The 17,633-nt window shown below is 39.3% G+C and overlaps 1 protein-coding gene across 1 annotated transcript in view; it reads right to left on the bottom strand.

Annotated features, from left to right (window-relative positions):
• Positions 1-16,587, bottom strand: part of fbxo38 (F-box protein 38) — a 68,862-nt gene extending 52,275 nt beyond the window's left edge. Inside the window, exons 1-2 of the mRNA XM_028812945.2 lie at positions 16,500-16,587; positions 5,426-5,694 (exon numbers count right to left, since the gene is read on the bottom strand). Coding sequence (XP_028668778.1) covers positions 5,426-5,568 — 143 coding nt within the window. The 5' untranslated portion in view covers positions 5,569-5,694; positions 16,500-16,587. The remainder of the gene's footprint in view (positions 1-5,425; positions 5,695-16,499) is intronic.
• Positions 16,588-17,633: the final 1,046 nt, after the last annotated feature.

The following is a 17,633-nucleotide window of genomic DNA, read 5'->3' as shown; positions in this document are numbered from 1 at the left end:
AAAATAAAATACAAATCTGTCTGTCACAACAATGCAAGAAAACTGTAAACATTTAATACGATTTTTCGTTAAATGTATTATGAAGTATTATAAATAAAGACGACATCGGATTCTTACTGTTCTCAAGGAGTGAAATGTAAGACTGTATTGTTTAAGGAGGTGTACGGCAGAAGATTTGACAAACATTTGGCATATGATATACTGTAAATAAATGCTACTGGAATGGGGATGAAAAGCCATCAATACAATCATAGCACAATAACAAATACATGGCAATTGACATGTCTCTAAAAATATCAAATCTTTGTCAAATTAGTGAAAAAAAAACTTTCTATTTAAGAGCAGTATAAACAAGTATTTGACCGGGTATTTAACTCACCAGTCCAAAAGGTAATTACAGTGATGGTGACAAATAGGCCTGAGTAAATATATACATTTTTCCAATTAATTGTTATTTTTCGTTTAAATGATTTATCGATTTTTAAAGTCTCAAGATCAATCTTGTGAATCTCTATCTTGCTCGCTCAATTACTATATGTAGATTTTTGACTATCTTCATTTTTTGCCAATTGATCCAGTAGACGATGCTAATGCACCTGTTAAGGCTTTCTGCAGAAAAAACACTTTAAAACCTCACATAAAATGGTGTGTCCTCTTTAACCGAAATCAGAGTCTTTGACACTAAATTCAGAAGTGTAGTCAGCTGAACATCCAGTGCAGCAGTTTCCTATGTGACAATCACACATTAAAAACAACTGGGCACCTGTGGCGGATGTATTGCAGACAAATACACTCCATGCCAGTCACACCAGGAGCAACTTCGCAGCCTATATGCAGAGCAGCTGAGAAGAATCGCTGTTGTCTCAAAACACTTTCTAGCATTTCCAATGCACTATTCCATTGTGTGACTGCATCAACCACAAGTTTTTGTGTTGGCAAGTCCAATAAAATTTGCTTCTCTTTAAGCAGGAGGCTAGGTGTAGTGCTACCATGAAAAAACGTTTGCAATGATTCTCACCCTGCAAAGAAAGCAGGAAATTGCTGGAATTTTCTGAGCAGCATGCCATACAAAAGTGAGCGTGTGCTCAAAGCAGCCAACTTGTAGTAGCTTCATAACAGCGGCATTATCAGTCATGATTGCCACTTCTTTTTCTTTTCTGTTACATTCATTCAATTCTGCTGTCAACAAGCATCAGCTCTTGATCCTAGTTTTCAAATGCTTGCTTTTTGTCCGAGGACTGTCAGGACACATTTTCGAGACTGATTAACAGGACTACTACAAGTGAACAACTGAAGAATTATAGAAAGCCATGAGTCGTCCAGCTGTATCGCTTATTTAGACTAATTCAAGATTATTTTTAATATCCAATGGGGGAATAAATTTGTCTAACAGTTTAGCTGAAGGGTGTCTACATGGAGATTCATAACACACGAATAGGTTATTGAATAACACTTCTTTTTTAAGAAGCAATACTTATTTTATATTATTATTCGCAAGATGATATAGATATTTACAAAGTAGATACCATCACATTGTATTAAAATAATGAGTTCCCTCCATGTATGGCTCTGACATGGCGATACATATGTTAGTTAAATTATGGTAAACTAGCAGGAGTACCTGCCGTTGCCCGGGAATCTATAACTGGTGAATTTCCCAAATGAAAGAAACAGAACATAGAAATAGAACAAACAGTTTTCTGATTCACATTTTATTGTAAGTTCGTCCACTTTGGATTGTGTCTGCTGTGGCGTTTGAAACGCCCTTAAAATAGACTTTTCTCTGGCATCTGAAGTGGACCATGGAATTGTACGTCTTTTTTTCAGTGGCATGGGTATATTCGCGTAAAGCAGGAGAATTATAATGTGTTACATGGTATTACGTACGGAATACGCACTACAGTGAGATGAATTTACTTTATTTACACTACGTCGGAAAGTGAACAAATCATAGACATATATAGATAGACGCCACATTCACTGTGTTGCCCAGTCGACGCGATACGTCAGCGCCCTATTGCGAGTGGTAAAAGTGCCATTTAAACTAATACACATAGACGTGGAAACTGGGTTTTCTGATGAAAAAACAACGTTTAAAACAGTATCGTTTACATACAAAAGATTTTGGCAAATCGTTTAAATGTAATTATTTATATCCATTTATACACTAATAAAGGCAATTATTAAATAATACCTTAAATAATTCCTCCCATATAAGTAACATTTCGCAGACTGCCTTCTTCCATCTACGAAACATTTCTAGACTTCATCCTGTTCTTATACAACACAGTACTGAAGTATTAATTAATGCCCGAGTCACCTCACGTATAGATTACTGTACGGCTATTCTATCTGGCATCCCACAAAAACTTATCCATCGCTTACAACTTCTTCAAAATTCTGCTGCCAGGATAATAACCTGCTGTTCTAAATCCACTGAGCATATTACACCGATTCTCTCTCAGCTTCACGGGCTCCCTGTTAACTACAGAATACAATACAAAATACCACTCTTAACATTTAAAGCTCTCCACAACCTCACTGATCTCCTACAGACTGACACCCCTCTTGCTCACTCAGATCCTCACCTGCAGCTCTACTTTCTGTACCACATGTCAGACTCTCTTCTATGGGAGCTCGAGCATCTCTCAGTGCTCCTGAACTCGGGAATTCTCTTCCGGCTCATATATGTCAGCTCGATTCAATAACACATTTTAAAATTGCCCTCAAAACTTTTCTTTTCAAACTGGCATACCAATTGTGAGTTTTGCACTGTTACTGGCAGTTATCTTTGTTTGTTTGCTAATTATTGATGTTTGATTTATCATTCTCTTGTTTTAATTTTACTAATGTTGTTTAATTTTATTATAAGGTGACCTTGAGTGCTAAAATTATAAAATGGGATTTTCTAATGGCGAAATATAACCAAAAGAATTGTTCAGCCTCACCTATGAAATGTAATCCCCCGGGACCTGGTTTGGAGCGTACAGCGGTTTGTACAATCCCAAGCAGCACATACGTGAGGCATCTTTATCCATTACTTCACTCCACAGCAATGCCACTCGCAATGTGGCGGCGACATTGACGTACGATGGTGCTGGTCATGCGGCGTTTAGTAATTCTATGTCTATGGTCGGCCTTCTCATACTTGGACACTTCCGCCATCTCTTGGCAAAGAAACATAGCGACTGGGAGCCCGATCAACAAATTCTACGTTTGTGAAATCCATACTTTCTTTGCAAAAAAATATTTGTTTTTTTTAAGTCCTTGAAATGATTTTGTTATCATGGCACTGATTTGTGCTTAAAATAGACTTTTTCGGCCGATGTAATGAAGAGCTTTCGGTTTAAACGGGGCTGCGAGACGTGAACTCATCTCTTCAGCACACCTCATTTGATTTTTTCCGGCAAACAAATTTTCAAAACAAACCAAATTTTACGACTCTAATCAGAGTCGGAGTAATAATTATGTTGGCGTGGTCATATTAGATCTGAGATTGGCTAAAATTTAAACAATGACCGTTGTTAATACCCAGCCGTCATTACTCAGTTTGCCAATAGATGTCAGAAGGACAGATGCAAAAACCGAACTGCCCAAAGATAGATTTCGACATACCAAGCAAATGGTGATACGTTCTAAATTACTTACGGTTCTGGAGCTGTGGAAGGGTTTAAGTCATTCGACGATGTTAATCCTGGAAAGTACGTCCCACCAAACCAACATTCCAAAAACCAACTGAACTTACTGTTATCTGCTCGAACCAACACCGACTTACTATACTCGGCCATCCAGCGGCGTCACTGTAACATTCTAACATTCTTAGCCAATCATGCAATACTGCGTCCGCGTTTGCCACGTTATGTTCTAACTACAGAGGCAGAGTCCCATTGCATGGTTCTAACTTGTATTGAGTGGAGGTATTGACGCGAACACCATACAAACGGGGTATTGAAGCGAACACCATACATCGTCATACATACGGAGTATTGACGCGAACACCATACATACGGATACTATCAAATTATATATAAGGATTTTGAATGCTTTTTTTTAAAAAAAAAAATATATATATATATATTTTCTTTCACATCTTCTAAATACTGATGTTATCTGTTCATTAATAATCAAGTATTTCATCTTAAATGTCATTCCATGCTTTATGAATATATTATGAAGTCACTATGCAGACACTGTTCAAATAAAGTGTTAATGAAATTTGTCACATTATATCAATATTCTGGAGTTGCTGGAGTGCCAACCCTGCCACCAATCCCCTAGTTCTCCCTGCAAGTTAAGTAACTTCAAAAAAAAAAAAAAAAAAAGCCACCACTTCAAATATATCAATGCATGCTAATTCAGTCAAGATAACTGGAATTGAATTGGGAAATCAGTGCCGATACCCAGCCTTAGTGACAACATAATCATAATCATAATCTTACCATGTAGCCCCTTAAGCATATGAAACCAATTTAGGCCCCTGGAATAAAATGAGGGCGGCACGGTGGCGGAGTGGTAGCGCTGCTGCCTCGCAGTTAGGAGACCTGGGTTCACTTCCCGGGTCCTCCCTGCGTGGAGTTTGCATGTTCTCCCCGTGTCTGCGTGGGTTTCCTCCGGGTGCTCCGGTTTCCTCCTACAGTCCAAAGACATGCAGGTTAGGTGGATTGGCAATTCTAAATTGGCCCTGGTGTAGGCTTGGTGTGTTTGTGTGTGTCCTGCGGTGGGTTGGCACCCTGCCCAGGATTGGTTCCTGCCTTGTGCCCTGTGTTGGCTGGGATTGGCTCCAGCAGACCCCCGTGACCCTGTGTTCGGATTCAGCGGGTTGGATAATGGATGGATGGATGGAATAAAATGACTAAACTAATATAATTACAAAAATTCAATGAAATCAAAGTACAATGAAAATTTATACACAACTCCCATTTACTGTATCCTTGTCTAAATATGCAAAGAACACAGTTATCACCATGCAATCAATGCATGACACTGTTAACCGAGTTTTTCCAGGGAAAATCCAATTATAGAGAAGTTTTTCAGCGTACCAAAACTGAATGTGAAAAGTGTGATCACTGGTGATGGTGAACAACAGAGGATGGAACTTTCGGAGTTTTAACTCAAGTTTATTTTGTTGTTACTGTTGGATTACTTTTCAAGTTGTAGCCTGTAATTTTTTGCTCCTGTAATGTTTATGAGAATTGGCACCCATGTTTATGCAGATGGAGCCAAATATACTAGTAGTATATATCTTTAAATATGTCTTCAAGACAAAAACAACACCATCACTTCAAATGATTCAGTACTATATTAGTTCTGAAAAAGAAATGTTATTTTGTATGAAAAACACAAATAGCCACCAAAATTGCATTATTTTTTAAGCTGGTAAAGGTTAGTGTTTACTAGATCTAATATTAAAGACAGAACAACCTACCTAAAGATATGGCAAAGCACTTCATGAGACAGTTCATTTATATAATCCCTTGGTTCTTTCTGTTTCAGTGGATCATCCAAACCTCCTCCTCCTACTTCCCCCAAATATCGGGACTTGCTTAATTTCCTCCGAGGGCCCATCATTGCAAACTGCTAGGAGAGAGTCACTCTCCCCTATACCCCCCTCAAAAAAAAAAAGTGTGGAGGGGGGGGTGGGGGAGAAAAAAAAAGTTCTGAGCTGGACTCCAGCCCTCCACAAGCAGATCAAACCTAAGCGAGAAAAGCACATATTAATTATTTGTTATGACAATTAGAAACATGAGAGATTGTCCAAATCATTAATCATAACAATAACTAGATAATATAGTAAACACACCAAAAAATAAAGTACCATTTGTTAACCTACTCTTTTCAGAATTTTACAAGCAATTCCACAATTGGAATTAGAGAATATAATAAGATGTTAGTCGCTAAATAAAAGTGTACAATTACCCAACTCAATAAGCAATTTCATCAATTTTGACAATCCATGGTCACAGGAAGTTGCTGTCTCCCCTGGCAAAAACAGGAGACCCAGTCCTGGAGGGAGTAGCAGTCCATCACAGGGTACACTCACACAAATTCCCATACTCACACAGGATCTATTTAGATTTGACAACCAAACTAACATATTCAGACTGTGACAGGAAAATTGCCATTGGTGAAAAAAATCCTATCAGACTAAAAGAAAACATACTGTTTAAAATCCATACAGAAAATTCCTCTGCTGAGAATTAAAGTGGGATTGAAGCAACACACAAGGGGGTATTACTACAGTTCTACAGTGGAACCATTTAGGTGAACTAGGTAGTCGCAATATATTTTTTTTAAATAAACACTCAGACTCAATACAACTGTCTAACTCACAGTAACCTGATTATACTGTTTTACGTTACAGTGGAACCTCGGTTCACGACCATAATTCGTTCCAAAACCCTGGTCGTAAACCGATTTGGAAGTGAACCGAAGCAATTTCCCCCATAGGATTGTATGTAAATACAATTAATCTGTTACCAGACCATATGAACTGTATGTAAATATATATATATATTTTTTTAAGTTTTTAAGCACAAATTTAGTTAATTAAACCATAGAATGCACAGCGTAATAGTAAACTAAATGTAAAAACATTGAATAACACTGAGAAAACCTTGAACAACAGAGAAAACTAACACTGCAATAGTTCGCGCTATAGCGCTACCAACCACTGGCTAAAAACACTTTTTTTTAATGAGTTTTAAGCACAGGGAAAAAAATTAACATTTGAAAAAATCCGTAATTTAATAAACCACCAAGAAAAGTAACATTGCAACAATGCACGCTACAAACCAATCGCTGTAAACAGAAGTGAAAACAAAATCAAGCCCAGTGCATTCTTTAACTGCCTTCCTACCTTAATGCGTCCAGCTCTCTCTTGCGCTGCCTGTGTGTGTGTGTGTCACGCTCTCTCGCTCTCTCTCTCTTGCTCCTGCACAGGAAATGCACAGGGAGCGACTGAACATGTACAAAACGAAAGGGAAACTGGCTTGTTCGTTTACCAAGGCAAAAGTTTGGTGAACTTTTTGGTCGTAAACCGATTTGTACGTGTACCGAGGCGTTCGTGAACCGAGGTTCCACTATATGCCTTAAAAATGTAATGTTCTGAAATGGTTGCAGGCTATGGGGGGGAAACAGGTGCCAGATTACAGAAACACAATGGGCCAACAGTAAATAAGACCCAAATAATGTACAATCGTGACATTTTTAATCCAGCTTTACGCAATTCATGCACACAACATACCTACATTGGACCAATTTAGAATCGCCACTTGGATGTGTTTGAGGACAACAAAATACTACGATAAAAACACTTCACCTGGGAGAACCCCATGCAGACAGCGGATTAGGGAATGGATTTGAAGGCAGAATGCTGAATTAGTAAGGCAGTAGTGCTAATCAACCACTGCTATTATTCACCTGAGACACATTCTTTTAAAATCAAGTTATGAAATCATATATTAGAACATTTGAAATTTTTTGATGAAAACATTCAAGCCATTCAGCCTAACAAATCTCACCAGTCCTATCCATTTACTTCTTCCAAATTAACATCAAATCGAGTTAGGATGGCCCCTACAGTCCTGCTGTCTACCACACTGCTTGGTAACTTATTCCATATGTCTATGGTTCTCTGTGTGAGAAAAAAAAACTTCCTAACATTTGTGAGAAATTTATCCTGAACAAGTTTCCAACTGTGCCCCTGTGTTCTTTTTCCAAATCATTTTAAAGTAACTGCCTCGATCCACTGCACTAATTCCTAATTCAATATCAATCATGTCATCTCTTTATCTCCTTTTGCCTAAACTGAAAAGGTTCAACTCCTTTACTCTTTCATCATAACTAATCCCAGCAGTCCTGGAATCATTCTAGTCACTCTTCTCTGAACTTTATATAGCACTTCCATGTCTACTTTTGTTTTGACAAAAACTACACCCAGTACTCCAAATGAGGCCTAAACAGTACATTATGAAGCTTAAGCATAACATCCTTATACTTGTACTCTATGCATTATGCTATAAAACCTGACATTCTGTTTGCCTTCTTAATGGCTTCTGAACATTGCCTGGAGGTTGAGAGTAACAAGTCCACTACAACTCTTAGGTCCTTCTTGTAAGATGTACTTTCAAGTTTCACACCTTCCATTGTGTTATTAAATCTTTGTACTTCCTAAGTGTAATACTTTACATTTACTTACATTATATTTCATCTGCTAAAAATCTGCCCAAGCTTCTATGCTGGTCACGATTCAACACATTCTGGATTATTAGTTTATTCACCTAGATTGGTTAACCAGCTTGCAGCATAGATTATTATCCAAAACATTTATAGAGTATATATTAAATATACAAGCGACCCAAGCACTGACCCCTGAGGAACACCACTCTTAACATCACCCAATTATGATAAGGTTACCCGCACCATAACCCTATTCTTCCTGTGTTTCAACTAATTCTGCACCCATCTACACACTACACTCAGAACTCTCACTTGTTTTGGTTTCATGTCAATGCTTTCTGAAAGTCAAGACAAAAAATATTATATCCACCACTCTGATCATATGGTTTTGTTGCTTGTTCATAGAATTCCAGCATGCTAGTGAAACATGGCCTACCTTGTCTGAACCCATACTGACTATTCACTAACACTCCTATTCTTGTCATGTATTGCTCTATCTTCTCCTTAATAATTTCTTCCATTAATTTTCCTTTGATGTACATTAAGCTTGCTGGCCTTTTGTTACTTGGACCTGCCCAATCACCCTTTTAATATAATGAGATAATATTTTCCATTTTACAGTCCTTAGGAATTTCCCTGTTGTGCAGTGAATTCCTACAACTACAGTTGTGCTTGAAAGTTTGTGAACCCTTTAGAATTTTCTATATTTCTGTATAAATATGACCTAAAACATCATCAGATTTTCACTCAAGTCCTCAAAGTAGACAAAAGAGAAACCAGTTAAACAAATGTGACAAAAAGATTATACTTGGTCATTTATTTATTGAGGAAAACGATTGAATATTACATGTTTGTGAGTGGCAAAAGTATGTGAACCTCTAGGATTAGCAGTTAGTTTGAAGGTGAAATTAGAGTCAGGTGTTTTCAATCAATGGGATGACAATCAGGTGTGAGTGGGCACCCTGTGTTATTTAAAGAACAGGATCTACCAAAGTCTGCTCTTCACAACACGTTTGTGGAAGTGTATCATGGCACGAACAAAGGAGATTTCTGAGGACCTCAGAAAAAGAGTTGTTGATGCTCATCAGGCTGGAAAAGGTTACAAAACCATCTCTACAACAACATTTATTTATATAGCACATTTTCATACAAAAAGTAGCTCAAAGTGCTTTACATAATGAAGAGAAGAAAAATAAAAGACAAAATAAGAAATTAAAATAAGACAACATTAATTAACATAAGAAGGAGTAAGGTCCGATGGCCAGGGTGGACAGAAAAAACAAAAAAAAACTCCAGAAGGCTGGAGAAAAAAATAAAATCTGTAGGGGTTCCAGGCCACGAGACCGCCCAGTCCCCTTTGGACATTCTACCTAACATAAATGAAATAGTCCTCTTCGTAGTTCGTGTTTTTCACGGAGTCACTTGATGCTGATGGTCATACAGACTTCTGGCTTTTAATCCATCCACCATTGTTGGAACATCATGGTGCTTTGGGTAGATGGTGGTTTGGACTCCACCAATCCACAGTCAGACAGATTCTGTACAAATGGAGGAAATTCAAGACCACTGTAACCCTACCCAGGAGTGGTTGACCAACAAAGATCACTCCAAGAGCAAGGCGTGTAATAGTCGGCGAGGTCACAAAGGACCCCAGGTTGACTTCTAAGCAACTGAAGGCCTCTGTCACATTGGCTAATGTTCATGTTCATGAGTCCACCATCAGGAGAGCACTGAACAACAATGGTGTGCATGGCAGGGTTGCAAGGAGAAAGCCACGGCTCCCCAAAAAAACATTGCTGCTCGTCTGCAGTTTGCTAAAGATCACGTGGACAAACCAGAAGGCTATTGGAAGAATGTTTTGTGGACGGATGTGACCAAAATTGAACTTTTTGGTTTAAATGAAAAGCGTTATGTTTGGAGAAAGGAAAACACTGCATTCCAGCATAAGAACCTTATCCCATCTGTGAAACATGGTGGTGGTAGTATCATGGTTTGGGCCTGTTTTGCTGCATCTGGGCCAGGACGGCTTGCCTTCATTGATGGAACAATGAATTCTGAAATATATCAGAGAATTCTAAAGGAAAATTTCAGGACATCTGTCCATGATGAACCTCAAGAGAAGATGGGTCATGCAGCAAGACAATGACCCTAAGCACACAAGTCGTTCTACCAAACAATGGTTAAAGAAGAATAAAGTTAATGTTTTGCAATGGCCAAGTCAAAGTCCTGACCTTAATCCAATCAAAATGTTGTGGATGGACCTGAAGCGAGCAGTTAATGTGAGGAAACCCACCAACATCCAGAGTTGAAGACATTCTGTATGGAGGAATGGGCTAAAATTCCTCCAAGCCGGTGTGCAGGACTAATCAACAGTTACCGGAAACGTTTAGTTGCAGTTATTGCTGTAAAGGGGGGGTCACACCACATACTGAAAGCAAAGGTTCACATACTTTTGACACTCACAAATATGTAATATTCGATCATTTTCCTTAATAAATAAATGACCAAGTATAATATTTTTGTCTCATTTGTTTAACTGGTTTCTCTATCTACTGTACTTTTAGGACTTGAGTGAAAATCTGATGTTTTAGGTCATATTTATGCAGAAATATAGAAAATTCTAAAGGGTTCACAAACTTTCAAGCACAACTGTATATGTAAAGGGTTCTTTTTCTGCCATAGTAACCGCCTTAAGCCGGGGATATACTTAATGCTACACAACGCATGAGTTTAAGGACACTAGTGCTACACAAGCAGTGTAGTGTCTATACTTGTCCATGTACTTTTAGTAAACCTGGAAGATTCCACCAGGTGTCAGTATGAGACATCATCACAGGAAGAAAACAACGTCTGGTTTCGCGGTGTTGCGAGTTGAGGGAAGAAAGATGTTAAACATAAACATTATTTGCATTCTGATGCTGTTGCGAAGGTGCAAAAAAAGATAACAGCGACACGGAATGTCAAGACAGTATGTGATACCTTTAGATGTATTGCATCATATTGGCACATAGACTTATCTTGCTCAACTGGAAGAATTCTAACCCACCTCTTTTAAGTCAGTAGGCAACTGATGTAATATACTAATTGAAACTAGAAAAATCAAATTCTCACTTAGAGGATCTGTTCAAAACTTTTTTTTAAAACCTGACAGGATCTAATCAATAACACTGTAGAATAAGCACTTAAATTGGGGAAAAGGATTTTCTCCCCCATTTTTTTCCTACACTGGCTGTTGGCCTTGCTCTCTTTCTCATGGTTTTATCAAGTCTGACTGGCTTGTATGGAATGTTACTGGCTTTTAATAAATTCAAAAAAAAAAAAAAAAAAGTATTGCATCATTACAACGAGGAATATGCAACACTTGTATTGCCTATGCGAGAAATGGATGAAGAAAAGTATTATGAAGACATTTGCATGTCAGCATTTTAAGTCTGATGATTTGCTTCAACAGATCAAACCATTTGTCAAACATTGAAACACGCAGATTGATCCTATTGGAGCTGCAAGCCTGTTGTCACATCTTGATTGTAAACACCGATGCTGATGTCACATACCAAAACATACATGCCACCAATATTTTTGCTGGTGCTGCAACTCGCGCACGCGTCGCGTTAATGTCTGAGGCTGTTCTCAGAGGGTGCATAAAAAGAACACTGGGAATGTGTGGTAGCCATGATGTGTGCGTGTACGCGTTCTGAGTGTAAAGCATAAACTGGCCTGGAAAACTCTCAAGGAAAAATGTTATCTGGTCTGGGGATTTATTATATTTCAGCCTATTTAATCTAACCAACACTTCTCTCTCTACAATTTCCAAGTCACACAATACCTCCATAGTAGTTTCTGTTACTTTCTCAAGTGTGGAAACTCATGAAAAACCCAAGTTTACAGCTAGGGTTATCAGGATACCAAAATTTCAGTCTTTGATGTGAGACTAAGAAGAATATTGAAACTCAATACGGTATATAACGCAACTCATAAAATGTATTTAAATTAATTGCAAATTGCATTACGACCTATGCTGAACACTTCCCATCCACCTGCTGTCATAATCTTAAAAAGGCAGATATGAATTCTGAACTGGTTTCACCAACTGCAACAAATCTGGACCAGATGATCCATTGAAAATTCATCACACTGCTTCATTCATACAGACTCCATTCGTTAAAAATCAGCCAAATCAAATCACCTTCCACTTTAGTCACCATCTCACAATTCAATCTCTACTATATAGACCAAGTTTATGAGCACATGGAGGAACCATTGTTTCTGGAATTAGGCACTGAAAAATTATAGCGCCTTACATTATATAGTAAATGATTAAATATAACTGTAAAATTGCACATAATAAAATAAAAGTAATGGACTGTGGCAACACAAAAAAACAATCTGCTGTCCCTAAATGAACAGCGCATTTTAAAACTGGTCCACAGGTAAAAATAACTGCACTCCTGTCTTAATCTGCTAAATTTTGACAGACTACAAAAAGCATTTTAATCTCTAGAAAAATAACAAATGCCACACCCCTAATTTAAGCATAACAGTTTACAGGGTTACACTATTGAATGTTTCCGTAATTTAGAAATATGACTATAAAAGAACTGCTACTCTAGCCATGCACTTTGGTAGTCTAAAAGGCTCAACTATTAGTGGCCAGAACAAACCTAAACTGCGTTCATAATGTAGGCTGTAGAATTGATATGATGAAAAAGGTGGATTGAAACAATTCTAAAAATGTTGCTTTAGACAGCTCTACTTAGATCATTTGCTGTTTCACTATCTGCATATTTTAACTGCCCCTTACTATTCCTGATACACTTCACCTACTCCTTGACCGTTTTTTTTACAACTAAAATACTGCAGGAATCTCTTTGGTGATCTTTCACCTCGTCTGCAGCATCCATATTACTAACCGAGAATGGAAGGCATGGACACAGGTACACGACGATGGGACCATGAGACATAGTGTGCAGGCGCCTACAGCGCGCGTCTCATAAACTGCAAGCGACGTCCGATCCACCGCGAACGAAGGAGTCACGGCCCAAAAATGAAAGAGCTCAACTAACGTAAATAAGACATGAAGCAACAACGCGCCCATAGCTAACGACTAATGACACAGCCACACAAAAAAGAGGATTCTGTGCTGCACCCCAGAGTCAAACGGAAGAGGCTATGGAGGCCCCACAGGTCCACAAAGATAGTACGTAAGGTGTGGGAAAGTACGAAAGGCGCAGGCGCCTACAACGCGCTTCTGAACTAAACGTCCACACTACACAGCATAGTCCACGCACTTCTAACACACCGCAAGCATAAACACAAGGTAGTACAGAAACCCCACAGATCCGGACTCAACAACATATGTGAATCACATTACAGTGATACAATATTAAGCACTTTACACATGGACAACTGTATGTAGCCCTCTCAAGAGAGTACAGAACCCTACACGTGCACACTACAAAGCACAGTCAAACCCGACACAGTACGGAAGGTGCAAGCGCCTACAACGCGCTTCGAAAGCACTGCAGGCAACAACCTGAGATAGTACAGAAGCCCCAAAGATCCGGACTCCACAGCATATGTGAATCACATTACAGTAATACAATACTATAAGTACTCAAAGAGAACACAAACAGAAGAGACTTCGGTGTCCCGCCCCACAGTCAAACCAGACAAAGTACGGAATCCCCAAACGTCCACAAAACACAGCATAGTCAAACCCGAGATAGTACGGAGGGCGCATGCGCGGATACGTGGGCGCCTACAACGCGTGTCTGAAACCGCGGAAGCAAACCTGTCTCAGCTCCAAAACCAAACAGCTCGACTAACGGAACTACAAAAGCGAGCCCGCATGGACAAATACAATGAACATAGAATCAATGAACGCAGGCGCCTACAGCGCGCGTCTGAAATGCCGCACGCAAAGCAGGCACGGCTCCAAAAAGAAAGAGCTCGACTAATAGGGCTACAAAAACGAGCCCGCCTGGATAAAACAAATGAACGCAGGCGCCTACAATGCGCTTCTCAAACAACGCAACCAAACGAGTCACGGCTCCAAAACGAAACATCTCAACTTACGGACATACAGAAGCGAGCCCACCAGAATACAATTAATGAATGTAGGCGCCTACAACGCGCCTCTCAAACAGCGGAGTCAATAGACAAACGGCAAAGAAAGGAACGACAGACGGCCGCTAAACAATTAAGCCAATTAGCTGACAACGCATTCTGTAATGAGTCCACTATTAGTGAACATTCATTAGGATTAATGAATATACGTCCTTTGTTCGTCATCTACACCTTTACACTCCAATATATCTTATACATTCATCAATGTATTTCGGGTTACCCAACACCGGGGGTAGGCTAGCGAAGTGAGCAGGGGGTGGAGCCCCCTTGTTTCTCTCTAACTGCCTTTTAGCTTCCCTAATATCCGTCAGCAAAACCAAGGAGATGATCGTGGACTATCGGAAACAGCAAGGCGGAGAACACCAGGCCATCTACATCAGCGGCGTAGAAGTTGAAAAGGTTAACAGCTTCAAGTTCCTTGGAGTAAACATCACTGAGGATCTCTCGTGGACCCTTCATATAGACATTGTGGTAAAGAAAGCTCGCCAGCGGCTCTACTTCCTGAGGAGGCTGAGGAAGTTTGGCCCAACATCACCTCAAACTATTACAGGAGTGTGGTCAAAAGTCTGCTGACGGGCTGCATTACTGTCTGGTATGGGAGCTGCTCTGCCAGCAGCCGTAAATCACTACAGAGAGTGGTGAAGGCAGCAGAGCACATCACGGGCAAGAGTCTCCCTGCCATTGAAGACATTTACCTCCATCGGTGCTTGTGTAAGACAAGCAGCATCATAAAGGACCACAGCCATCCATCACACCAGCTGTTCTCCTTGTTACTGTCTGGCAGACGATACATAAGTCTTGTAGTCCGAGCAGCCAAACTCAAGAACAGTTTTTACTACCAGGCCATTCGACTCCTCAACAGCAACACCTGAACACTTACATTACACCTACATTGCATTACATCTACATTGCACTACTCACACAAAAACTGTACCTGCACACACTCTGAATATTGATGGAACATGCATTTGCACTTTATGGAATATTATCTGTGCAACAACTGTCATTTGTACTTGCTGCTCATTCAACTCATATTGCTCTATAACTTCTTTTAAAACGTACACATTTTATTTTATATGGCTAGTCTATTTTTAACTTGTAATTTTTTTTTTTTTTTAGCTTTATTGGATCTAGGCTGAGTGACTTGTTTTTCTCGTCATACACATTTCATTGTATGTTGACCCTGTGTTAACCTATATATGACAAATAAACCTAAACCAAACCAAACCAATATGCCCTACAGTACACATAGGAGTTATTATTACTCTTATACACTTACAGGTTAAACAGCTTATCCACTCCCATTCTGCAAATGTCTGCAAAACCATTATCAAATCAAGTCCCAAGATGGTGTGTTCAACCACACTGACAATTTTCAGAGTGTACATTGTATATACATGCAACGTATATATGCATTAAATACAAATAATCACGCAGTTGTCAACGTGAGCAGCTGTTAAATTATGATCCGAATATAAGAACTGGCCCTGAATCAAGTGCCACGAGTTCTAATGGACAAGAACGGAGGAGGAGAAACTGGCTTGTCCAGGATGCATGATGACTGTGACAATACAGTTATCGTTTTAAAAAATAATCAAATATAAACAAAAGGGAACGGTGTTCCTGTAATATTCTGTACCGACATTACTACCGTTTGTTGATAATTTACAGTCCTGAGTTGTGCGGGTGCCATGTAAAGATATTATACTGCTACCAAAGAATTGTTCAAATTTAAAACTATTGACGTAAATTTGCAATGGCGCCACATGACAACAGACAGTTTTGCTAGTTAATGTATGGAAAAAAAGGTTGATGGGATGTAACTGAAAATATCTCGCTGCTTCTGCCAAGCATATATCCGGAGAGGACATGTATCGTACAAAATATTCCGATATCGACTCGCTCTTAGACTTTGAAAACAGATTTTTTTTTAAATTACTTTTAAGTACATTTGGGCAAAACAAAAATCTGAGTCTTTGCTGTACGAAATGCAACCATTACAAACTCCACTGTAGACTGCACCCCCACAGTCCCCAAAATCAGGCCTTCGACGCCGGCGATTCACAAACGCATTGCTTTACTGTCAGCCCTCACACAGAGGGAAACAAAAGGAGTGATTTAGAAAAGGCACTCCGATACACTCTGAAAAGACACAACTGCCCAAGCATACAACTTAACACAAACATCTTGCCAACCTGCCCGACGGCTCTCGCTTCGTCTCTTCAACTGCACCTCAGAGACGCATTTCCGCCATCGCCAGTCATGGCCACGCCCCGTATCTCGCGCTGACCTCCGGTGAGGGCGTAACGATGCCCAAAGGGGCGGTACTAACTAAGCACGTGGGCTGCGTTTTTATTTTTTATAACACAGAATTCTTATTCGTCCGCGTCATTTAACAGATGCTTCTAATCAGGTAACTCGTCTGGTTTGGTACCATAATTTTTTTCAAAGATTTTTTTTTTCAAGTTCATTCACATGTCTGTAATGTTTTTGAGGGTAAACATGTCACAAAGAAAAGCTTAATAAAACTGTACGTACACGAATACGTTGTATATAATAAGAGTAATAATCATTAGGTTTTATTTGAATAACAGAATGCATGCATCAAAACTAATGCTGAATTATATTTACAAGAAACGAAAAGCTGATAACGATGAAACAAGTGAACCCAGTTTTGAATTCGGAACAGAACGTGTTAATCACCCGTTCATTACTGGAAGAGCGACGTCTATACAGAAGAGACTGTGCGCTTAACGAATATTGTAATAATATGAATAAGTCGTAGCAGTTTTAGTGTTGTTAAACATGTATACATATAAATAAATATGTGAACAATCGCTCATATCTTGTCCAATGTGTCTTGAACAAATGATGCAATTTCAGAGGCTCTGCGCTCTTGTTCTGTAAGCGCGCGCAGTTTAAAACTGCAGGTGGTGAGACACAGAAGAGCGCGTGCACGGCATTCTGCAAAATGCATTGTTGTAAGTGGGCGCTTTGAAAAAGGTTTATTTATTTATTTAAATAAGAATGAAGTTTGGATCTTGTAGTGATCCGTACAAATATACGTACTGATGCCTGAGTTTGACATTTTCGCTGGGTGGGTAGGACGAGGGTTTACGTAGATATGGATTTCCCGCATCTCCTTTTAATTTAACGCAGGCGCATAAGACGTAATTGTCTCCAATCCTGGACAGCGTTCTTCATTTAGGGCATCGGCCACTTGTTTCCTCTGCTTGTTTGGATTTGTTCCTTCCCGTTCGGCTGTTGCCTCTTTCTTATTACAGTTTTTAGAATATATGTCAGATTACCTCAGAAAAAAACAAGAAACC

This window comes from Erpetoichthys calabaricus, chromosome 11 (assembly GCF_900747795.2).
Source record: "Erpetoichthys calabaricus chromosome 11, fErpCal1.3, whole genome shotgun sequence".
NCBI lineage: Eukaryota > Metazoa > Chordata > Cladistia > Polypteriformes > Polypteridae > Erpetoichthys > Erpetoichthys calabaricus.
Note: the sequence above shows the minus strand (reverse complement) of the source record. Positions and strands in the feature narration are given on the sequence as shown.